General features: G+C 36.6%; 1 protein-coding gene, 1 long non-coding RNA gene and 1 other non-coding gene across 3 annotated transcripts; 2 read left to right on the top strand and 1 right to left on the bottom strand.

The window, feature by feature from the left end:
• The first annotated feature begins 972 nt into the window (after positions 1–972).
• LOC130015053 (uncharacterized) lies at positions 973–4,193 on the top strand. Its single transcript, XR_008790066.1, has 2 exons — positions 973–1,577; positions 3,564–4,193. It is a non-coding gene; the product is annotated as an uncharacterized LOC130015053 (long non-coding RNA).
• Positions 4,194–4,875: 682 nt separating this feature from the next.
• LOC126668558 (uncharacterized) lies at positions 4,876–7,376 on the top strand. Its single transcript, XM_050361747.1, has 2 exons — positions 4,876–7,237; positions 7,282–7,376. Exons 1-2 carry the CDS (start codon positions 4,876–4,878, stop codon positions 7,374–7,376), a joined length of 2,457 nt encoding a protein of 818 aa, XP_050217704.1.
• On the bottom strand, positions 5,378–5,483 carry LOC126670828 (small nucleolar RNA R71). The gene has a single exon (XR_007638823.1). It is a non-coding gene; the product is annotated as a small nucleolar RNA R71 (small nucleolar RNA).
• Positions 7,377–11,404: the final 4,028 nt, after the last annotated feature.

Genomic DNA, 11,404 nt, shown 5'->3' with positions numbered 1-11,404 from the left:
TTGTTACCGCTACTTTTGAAGCATTAAAGAAATAGAATACAATAAGTATACTGATAATATACATAAAGTATACAGATCGTCAACGACATAAAATAACAGTAGCAGTAAAAAACAGTAGTAGAAGCAAAGCAATAAAAGCAGAAAATAATAGCATCATCTGTAAACAAGACAAAAAAAACTCTCCAAAAAGAACTTATAAATTACACATCGCCACCATCAATTTCTGCTGCGGCGGTTAGGTTAACCGGAGACTCCTTGATTTTAAATTAAGGGCTGTTATAAATAAACAAATAATTAAAACTGATAAAAAAATTAAATTAAAATCTAAATGTAAGAAAGAATTAGGAAAACGGTAAGAAAAGGAGCAATAAGGGTGGCCAGAGTGGTATGAGGTGAGGTAAGGTGGCAGCCAATGTTCAACTAAGCAAAGCAACTTATTTGTGTAAGAAGAAAAGAAAGTATGATGGTCACGTGCTTGATGCAAACTATGCAAATGTTAATGCAATTATTATTGGTCAGTAAGTGTTGACCTTAATAAAAAATGGCAGTCCGTATTTTTGGTAATATTTTTAGAGAATTCGATAATTTTCAATAAATCCCTCAAATTAATGCATATTTTAGGACCATCTAAATTTTTGGCTTGAAGCAAAAAAAAATAGAAGCAGACATGCACATTTTATTTGCAGAGTTTACACTCAATTTGGCTCTCTTTCTCTTAAATTTTGTAAAGGAGATCTAGTTTTTTTTAATCCCATCTTTAAAGATACTTTAATATTCGGGCCACCTAAAAGCAGTTAGATGAAAAATTAAATTTCTAATAATTACTTTTACTTTATAAATAATTAAAATAAATACATATTTACAGTATCAAATATTACTTTAACATTGATTTATTATTTAAAATGATATTTGTTAAAAATGTTACTATAAATATGTCACTTAAGACTGTTTTTGTTGTAACCTCATTATTCACTAGTCCTCCCAACTCATCCACTGCTCCAATTCTTTTTCCTTCATATGAACCTTATCAAACACTTCTCTTCAACTCAACTCTAACCTACACTGCTCCAATTCTTTTTCTATCTTCAAAATGAAATCTTCTTTCAGCAACACCTTATGGAGTCTGACAATCTTTCAACTCGCCGGTGATGGATCTCTCTTGACAAAAAAGACAAATATTTTTGGTTTCGTTCAAGCTCTTCTAAGCCTCTGTTGACCTCACTAAGCTTAATCTCAATCTCTTGATCGCGTTGTTCAAGCAATTGAGTATCGTCCACTAATTTTTTCTCCTTTAGAGCAAGTTCGTGAGCTTGGTTTAGTAAACCAGCCCTAGTTAAATCAAAACGAGCCTCCAAATCTTTCCACTGAAGACCAAACAAGAGAAGGGAGCGTTTTTGAAAAAATTTGAATCCACGACCTAACAGTTTGCTGTCCAACACTTATACCATTTGACAAAGCTAATTTTTTTTTTACTGTAGATTGATATATTAATTCGTCTCATATGGGGTTTGATTTTTGGCAAGGAAGGTGGGTGATCTATCAAACATAAAGAGATGGTGACAAAGTGGTGGGCGCAGGTTAAATTTTTTTCTCTTGCCATTCCATTTCCTGCTCTTAACCTGTATCCTTTGCATTCAATGCTCAATGGCAATTTAAAATCTATGACCTTGTAATGTGAATTTAACGTTGTATCTTATGTTTTTGTCGATCATATTTGAACTGAAAAGACCTGGAGAAATCAGTAGGTATCAACCAACTAACCCACTAGAACATAATTATTTTTGCAGGAAATTCCTCTTGCCATGATATGATATTTGTCTTTAGTGTTTTAGTAATAATGATATTTAATTGGAACTTTTCATATTTGAAAACTTGATTTTGAACGAGCGGGTGTTGGAATGGAGCGGAAAGGGCTTATTTCCTCTTAATTGGAGGTCTCTAGTTCCGAGTCTCGAGGCAGTTTTAAAACTTTATAGTAGAGTTTTATATCGTCTTAATTAATTGGTCCTATTCGGCTCAGTTGGGATAATGGCTCTCAACAATGGCCGAGTCGGCGTGGCTATCGGTTTACGATTCAACAATTAATTAAATATAATATAATTTTTTTATATAATTGATACGATAATAGTATATTTTATTTAAAATAATTTTTTTATAAGAAACAATTTATAATTGAAAAATTCTTTTACAATAATTACGCAGTGTGAGGAAGAAAAATAGGAATTTGGCAAAATTTCATTGTTTGGCAACCTCTACAATTTGAATTCTATAATATCCATGTTAAGTATGATTAGTTATTGAATTTGAATCTATATAAATGTCAACAAAGACAAGCAAACCAAACTACTTACACACAAATAACTACATCCTTTAATAAGCTTTCTGAGCTGCTCCTTTTAGAATACATTTTTAATAACATTTTTTTTTTGATAAATGATTGAATTTATTAAAACCGAAGTCACAAGAAGTGACTAAAAAAAAGGGAAACCAGATACAAACAAACTTAGGAAAAAGCAACAGCCGAAATTAAGCCGGAAAGAATAAAAAATCTAAGAATCTGGAGACATCGACACCCGAGTACTCGAAACTTGGATATCGGCACTTGTAGAAATAACCCGTCTTATGAATAGTAGAGATGACCAAAGCATGAATATGCGTTGCACGATATTTTTAATCTTTATATAAATTGTTAAAAAAATTATTCAGTAGAATGTTGTATCTTTTATTTAGAAGGTTTATTGTTTATAATAGGTCTTTGTACCTCTTTTAATTTTAATAATTAATAATGTAGCATTTTGAAACAAATTTTTTTAGCATTTGTAAATGATTTTTAAAAGATATATAATGTTATTTTAATTAAAGAAGTGGGGTTATAAATTATCAAAATAAAATAAAATAAGTGGGATTATAAATTAGTATTTTTTATTTAAACTAAAACTATTATAATTATTTTAAATTTGAATTTTTAGTCAAAGAAATTTGTTATGTGCTTTTATATATTCACTCATTTCAAAACAATGATTTTTGAAAGTGAAATGAAATCATTAAAATGTGCATCTTTAATTTTACTATAAATATGTCACTCAAGATTGTTTTTCCTTCGTATTCCACACATCCACTGCTCCACCAGTCCCAACTCATCCATTGTTTTTCCTCATCAAACACCAGTCCCAACTCATCCACTGCTCCAATTCTCCAATTCTTTTTCCTTCGTATGAACCTCATCAAACACTTCTCTTCAACTCAACTTTAACTTACAATTCTCCAATTCTTTTTCTATCTTCAAAATGCAATCTTCTTTCATTCTAATTATAATCATAATCTTCTTATTTCTCATTATCATATGTAATATGTCAATACCAGAATTTTATTTCTTTTTAGGGTTTTTTGTATTCTGTGTTCTTCCTTTATTTTCTTTTGCAATTTTTATTGATTACGTATTATAGTTGATAAACTATAATTTTACGTGTTTTGTTAAGGTTATTTTGATTTAATTGTTATGAAATTATGTAAATTATGGTTTGGTTGTACTCTGATTCGTTGAGTTTATTAACTTTCTTTAGGGGCAAACAATTGTATAATGGAGAGCCGAATGGATCGAAATTTCAGCGGAATTCGTCATTTCAGAGCCAGCCTTACCTACCAGCCGGACCTGCCAGCAGAACCGGTCAAGGGGCAATATTTGAGGACCCAGCCGGACCTGCCCAGTAGAACCGGCTGGAGGTCCGGTCAACTTACTGCCGGGACAGAAACTCAGCCGGACCTGTAGCCTAACCTGCCCAGTAGATCCGGTCAGCAGGTCCGGTTGTCAGCGTGTTTTAGTCCGTTTTTGAAGGTTTTCTATTGAGACTTGGAGACTATAAAAGGCAAAAAGAGGAGCTGAGTTAGGATTCGATTTTTACACAACTCAGAGACCTTGGAAGCAACCACAAGGAGGAAAAAAGACCGAATTGGCGATTGGAGCAAGGATTCTTAACGATCGAAGGAGGGAATCAACTAACGATTGATCTAACCTGGAATCAAAGAGTTTTTCCTTATTCTCTACTCAATGAACTCTTTTAATTCTGTTTTTGCTTTCCAATCTCAGATTATGTGTAGCTAAACTTTTACATTAGAGCTAGGGATGTAGTTTAATTATGAGATTCATTGTTATTTTATGGATTGAAGTTTTATATTAGCAAGAGATTGTTTAATATCGTGTTTTCAGTAATTAATTCTTGTGTTTATCGTTGTTTGATTGTTTGGCCGTCAATTGAACTTTATCTAGAATTTATGTGAAGTATTGAGAGATGAAACATAAATTCTGATCTAGAATTAATTCGCATAACTACCGTAGGATAGAGATATACCTACGGATTTGTGTATGACATATAGGTTGTAATCTTTCATCATTCGATTAAATTAGGGTTTGGATTGAGAAATTAAACTCACTTTAATTGAATAGGCTTTCTTGATTCGAGAGAATATTAAAGCAATTTTGAATACCGTCATTGAATCACATTCATTCCATAGTTGACAATGTATCTTATAATTAAGTGAACCCCGAAACTCTAGTGTTCTTCGCCATTAATTTATCTTTACATCTTAATATTTGTCGTTCTATTTATTTTAGTTAATTAGTTTAAACAAATTCAATTCAAATTGATAATTGTTTTAGCTATAATTAATACAAATAATAGTTAATCTGTTGTCTCTGTGGATACGACCTTGTTTGCTACAATTACATTCTGTATACTTGCAGGAGTTGCATTTTTAGCTATCAAGTTTTTGGCGCCGTTGCCGGGGACAACGTTGTTTTTAATTATTATTTTATTAATTCTAGTCTTTACTTTTAGTCTTATTCTTTCAATTCTCTTTGTCAACTTCAGGATTTGAATGCTATTGAGACGATCAAAAAGTCTTAATAACGAAGAAATACTTGAGCTGAACCCAGAGATTGAACGAACGTGCCGTGCAAATAGAGCAAGAAGAAGACAAGACACAGCTGAAAACATGAACGAACTAGTTAATCCCAATCAAGAGCAAAGGCTACGTGATATTCAAAGGCCAACGGTTACTGCAAACCCGTCATGTATCTGTTTGAGTGAAGCAACAAGGAACTATGAGCTCAAAACTTTCCATCTCAATATGCTGCCTCAGTTTAATGGAACGGCTACTGAAGACTCACTAGCCTTTATCGGAGATTTCTATGATATTGTGCAGACTTTACCGCTGAACAATCTCAATGAGGATGAGCTAAGGACGAGGTGTTTTCCTCATTGTCTGAAAGGAGACGCGAGACAGTGGCTATTGAACCAGCCAGAAGGTATTTTTCTCACATGGGAGGATGTCTACAATGAATTCATGCTGAGGTTCTACTCACCACAAAAGACCATGGATCTCAGGGCAAAAATTTGCAACTTTGTGCAACGAGATCCAGAATCTTTTCATGAAGCATGGGAAAGGTTTAAGCTGCTCTTGACTCAATGCCCTCATCACCAAGTGCCAGAAAATTTGCTGACTCGGTTTTTCTATGATGGCCTGAATGTTAATTGTCAAACACTGGTTGACACGGCTTCTGGAGGTTATTATGGAGATACAACAGCTGCAGAACTCATGAAAACTTATGAAACGTTAGCGATGAATTCGAGGCAGAAGGCAATCAGAGGGAAAAGAGCAGGAGTATATGAAATCAATTCTCATTCTGATCTCTCAGCACAAATGGCTGATTTAACCAAGCAAGTCAAGATGCTTGTAGACAGAGATACTTCCAATCAAGAGTCGTGTGCCTTTTGTGGGATGTTTGGACACAATGCAAATGTGTGCGCAAACGTTGAACCGGCACCACCAAACTATGAGGAAGCCAATTTCATGGGAGCCTTCCAGGGTAGACAAGTCAAGAATGACCCTTTCTCAAACACTTATAACCCTGGATGGCGCAATCACCCAAATTTCTCATGGAGGGATCAAGGAGCGAATAGGCAAGCACCACCTCCGGGATTTCAGCAACAAAGACAAGTTCCTCCGCCTCAACAACAGAATAATCCGGACAGGAAGCCTTCTGTGGAAGAGATGATATCTCAGTTTTTAGCAACTCAAGATACCACTGTTAAGAAGATGGATGCAAAAATTGACCAGTTGGCACAGTCAAGTCAAGCATCAATTCACAAATTAGAGTTACAGCTGGGTCAGTTGGCAAGAACTGTTGCTGAACGTGAACAAGGCAAACTCCCTAGTAATACTGAAAATAATCCAAAGGAGGGAGTTATGGCCATCAGTCTCAGGAGCGGGACTCAGGTGGAGACTGGAAGCAAGGGCAAGAAAGTAATTGAGATTATCAACGACGGGGACGAAAAGGAAGAAAGTGAACACGATGCAAAGCAAGGGAATAATCTTGATAAGGAAGTGGTGGCTGATCCTTCAGTCAAACCTTATGTTCCACCTATTCCATATCCACAAAGGCTGAAGAAGAAAACTACTGACAACAATTTTCAGCACTTTCTTAATGCCTTTAAAAAGATTGAGCTTAATATTCCTATTTTGCAGGCCCTTGCTAAGATGCCTTCCTATGCCAAGTTCTTAAAAGAACTAGTTTCCAACAAGAGCAAGCTAGAGGAGTACGCCACCGTAGCTTTAACTGAAGAATGCAGTGCCATACTTCAAAAGAAGCTACCACCTAAGCTTAAGGACCCAGGAAGTTTTTCTATTCCTTGTGTTATTGGTGCTACTACTATCTCTAAATGTTTGTGTGATCTTGGTGCTAGTGTGAATATTATGCCTGCATCCCTTTATAAGAGGCTTGGTATGAAAGAGATGAAGCCCACAACTGTGTCTCTACAATTGGCTGATCGATCGATCAAATATCCTTTAGGCATTGTAGAAGACTTATTTGTGCGAGTGGGCAAGTTTTATTTTCCTGCAGATTTTCTTATTCTAGAAACAGAAGATGAAAATGATTTATCTATGATTTTAGGTAGACCGTTTTTAGCTACAGGAGGTGTGTTGATTGATGTTGTTCAAGGTAAACTTACCTTTAGGATGGGGAGTGAGAAAGAAGAATTTAATATTCTTAAGGCGGTAAAACACCCATCACGTGATGATTCTTGTTTTAGTGTTGATGTGATTGACCATGCTATTTTCCATGTTGCTGAACAGGAATCATTCAAGGAACCATTAGAAGCATGTTTAATTTTGAGTTCGCATGAGAAGGATGAAAATCCTGAAATAGCTGAGTGTGCAATGCGATTAGAAGGTGAAGGTTTCAGGACCTATAGATACAAGCCTCAATATGATGAGCTTCAGTGGGAACCAAAACCAAAACCAACAGTTGTAGAACCACCAAAGCTAAAGCTAAAACAGCTACCATCTCATTTGAAATATGCTTTCATTGGGCCTAACGACACATATCCTGTTATTATTTCTTCTGGTTTATCTGATGTGCAGGAAGAGAAGACAATGCGGGTTTTGAGGAATCGAAGCAAGGCGATAGGATGGTCGATTCATGACATTAAAGGGATTAATCCATCGATCTGCATGCATAAGATTCGATTGGAGAAGGAACATCGCCCTAGTGTCCAAGGACAAAGAAGACTCAACCCGAACATGAAGGAGGTTGTGCGGGCTGAAGTGATTAAGCTTCTTGACGCAGGAATCATCTACCCTATCTCTGATAGCGCCTGGGTGAGTCCTGTGCAAGTTGTACCAAAGAAAGGAGGCACAACCGTGGTCAAGAATGACAACAATGAGCTGATTCCGACGAGGATGGTCACCGGTTGGAGGGTATGTATCGATTATCGCAAACTGAACGCGACCACATGTAAGGACCACTTTCCCTTACCTTTCATTGATCAGATGTTAGAGCGTTTAGCTGGGCATCAATTTTATTGCTTTCTAGATGGCTATTCGGGTTACTATCAAGTGCCTATCGATCCTGAACATCAGGAATATACGACATTCACATGTCCGTATGGCACTTTTGCGTATCGCCGAATGCCATTTGGTTTATGTAATGCTCCAGGTACTTTTCAGAGATGCATGATGGCTATATTCTCTGACATGGTAGAGAAGATCATTGAGGTCTTTATGGACGATTTTTCTGTATTTGGCTCTTCCTTTGACGTTTGTTTATCCAATTTAGACAGGGTATTAGAGCGTTGTGAAGAGACCAATTTAGTTCTGAATTGTGAAAAATGCCATTTTATGGTACAAAGTGGAATCGTCCTTGGGCATAAAATTTCAGCTGCATGTATTGAGGTTGACCAAGCGAAAGTGGAGGTAATAGAGAAGTTGCCACCTCCAAACTCAGTGAAGGCAGTAAGGAGTTTTCTGGGTCATGCAGGTTTTTACAGACGGTTCATTAAAGACTTTTCAAAAATTGCTAAACCTCTTTGTGATTTGCTGATCAAAGATGTTACTTTTCACTTTAATGAAAGTTGTCTTGTTGCTTATAACACATTAAAGAAAGCTCTTATTTCTTCCCCCATTATTGTTTCCCCTGACTGGTCACTCCCTTTTGAACTAATGTGTGATGCAAGTGACTTTGCTATTGGCGCTGTTTTAGGACAGAGGAAGGATAAAAAGTCACATGTAATATACTATGTGAGCAAGGTTCTCGATAGTGCTCAGATAAATTATGCCACTACTGAGAAGGAATTTTTAGCTGTGGTTTATGCATTTGACAAGTTTCGTTCTTATCTTGTAGGTTCAAAGGTGATAGTGTACATGGATCACTCCGCAATTAAGTATCTCATTTCTAAACAAGATGCTAAGCCACGATTGATTCGATGGGTTCTTCTTTTGCAGGAATTTAATTTCGAAATCCGGGATAAGAAGGGCTCTGAGAATATTGTAGCTGACCATCTCTCTAGATTGGAAAATGGGAAGCTTAGTAAGGAGGAAACGGTTAATGATGACTTTCCGGATGAACAGTTATGGGCAGCCCAGGAACTTGAGGTTCCATGGTTTGCTGATATTGTGAATTATTTGGTATCTAACATTGTTCCACAGGAGTTCTCCTACCATCAAAAGAAACGGTTTCTATCTGAGGTGAAATACTACATATAGGAGGAACCGTTACTTTTTCGAAGATGTGCTGACGGAATCATACGACGATGTATACCAGAGGAAGAGATGATCCCAATTCTGCAGGAATGTCATTCTTCTCCTTATGGCGGACATCATAGCGGACTTAAAACGTCGGCGAAAGTGCTACAAAGTGGATTTTATTGGCCAGCACTCTTTAAGGATGGAAGGAGCTTCGTATTGGCGTGTGATAAATGTCAGAGGACTGGAAACATTAGCCGGAGAAACGAGATGCCTCAGACAGGCATCCTTGAGGTAGAAATTTTTGATGTATGGGGTATTGATTTTATGGGTCCCTTCCCACCATCTTTTGGAAATCAATACATTCTCGTCGCAGTCGATTATATTTCAAAATGGGTTGTAGCTGTTGCACTAACAGATAATACTGCTAGTAGTGTAGTCAAGTTCATTAAGAAACACATCTTTTCCAATTATGGGGTTCCTAGAGTCATGATTAGCGATAACGGTGTCCATTTTCAGAATCATCAATTCAGAAGTCTTATGAATAAATATGGATGCCAACACAAGACTAGTACCCCTTATCACCCACAAACTAGTGGGCAAGTAGAAATATCTAATAGGGAACTTAAGTTAATTCTTGAGAAAACTGTTAGTGCTTCTAGGAAAGATTGGTCTCTTAAGCTTGACGATGCACTATGGGCGTACCGAACAGCGTTTAAGACACCTCTAGGAATGTCACCATATAGGCTAGTGTTCGGTAAACCTTGTCATCTCCCGGTAGAGTTAGAGCACCGTGCTTATTGGGCTGTTAAAAAGCTTAATTATGACTTGAAAACTGCCGGAGAAAAGCGTTTGCTGCAACTTAGTGAGCTTGATGAGATTAGACGTGATTCTTTTGAGAATGCACGAATTTATAAAGAGCGAACTAAAGCGTGGCATGACAAGCATATCATTCGGAAAGAATTTAAAAGCGGGCAAAAGGTTCTTTTATTTAACTCTCGCTTTAAGTTTTTTCCAGGAAAGTTGAAATCAAGATGGTCCGGACCGTTCATTGTCACTCGAGTATTCCCTCATGGTGCAATCGAGATTGAAGGTAAGGATAACCAGCTCATTAAGGTAAATGGTCAACGACTTAAACCTTATCTTGAAAGTGGGCAAATTGAAAAAGCGTTTTCTGTGCTTTTTGATGCTTGATAGGCATCTCACCGTGTCTAGCTAAAGACGTTAAACATAGCGCTAATTGGGAGGCAACCCAAAAATTTACAATTGCTTTTGTTTTATGTTTTGATTTTTTTTTTATTTTTTTTAATAAATTTCTTTTGTTTAGTTGTTTTTCTTTTGCAGTGTCGTAGCCGACCACAGGTAAGTAGCGTATTGCTCCCCTTTGTGTTTTAATTCAGTTAACTGTAAGTGTGGGGGAATTTAGCTCGTTTTTTCCAGGTAAGTAGCGTATTCAATTTTTTGAATACCGTCTTTGACCGGACCTGTGACCGGACCTGCCCAACAGATCAGGCCACAGGACCGGCTGGTTCGCAGAAGGGTCCAGGGAGAAAACCGGACCTGTGACCGGACCTGCCCAGCAGATCCGGCCATAGGTCCGGCCCACCTTCTGCATGCCCAACAGGTCGGCCGGATCTCCAGCCGGACCTACCCAGTAGGTCCGGCCGGTAGATCCGGTCACGTAAAGAAAAGAAAAAAAAATCGAGTTAATTGTTTAAAACAAGAGCAGCCCGAAAATTCCTTCATTTTTCCTCCTAAACTTTTCCTCTCTTCTTCCATAAACACTCATCTTCTTCCCTCACCCTCTAACCTCCATTCTTTTTCACATAATAGCTCATAATCTATCCAAATTCCCTAACGAACACCAATACACTTACCAATTTTACCTACAATCACCTCCATTCATCCTATCTCTACCTTTCCCCAAATTGAAAACCCTAAACCCTAGCCACATAAATCCGAAAATTTGAGAATTTTTTTTCTCAAATTTGGAGCTTTATTGTTCTTGTATCTTGGTTTAGGTGGAGTCCTTTTTCTTTTAAGGTATGTTGCTTTTCATGGGTTGGTGATTATTGCTCTTAATTGTGTATATTGCTTCTATTACTTGGTTGTTCATGCAATTAATGAATTATTTTGGATGTTTAGGCTATTTTTGATGATTTATAGATTGAATGATTGTTGGTTAGGATTAATCTTGCAATTGTTGTGCCTTGAGTATGAAATTTGTTTATTTTACTTATTTCTTAGTATTAAGTAATGTATCAAATTCAATTAAATTGCATGATTAATGGGTAATTAGAGATGTTGGAATTGGTTGTTTTAATCTATTTTATTCAATTGCAATTGTTGTTGTTAATTAGAATAATATAGTTTTGCTCAATTA

This window comes from Mercurialis annua, linkage group LG2, assembly GCF_937616625.2.
Source record: "Mercurialis annua linkage group LG2, ddMerAnnu1.2, whole genome shotgun sequence".
NCBI classification, from domain to species: Eukaryota; Viridiplantae; Streptophyta; class Magnoliopsida; order Malpighiales; family Euphorbiaceae; genus Mercurialis; species Mercurialis annua.
This window is presented reverse-complemented; position numbering and strand designations above follow the sequence as displayed.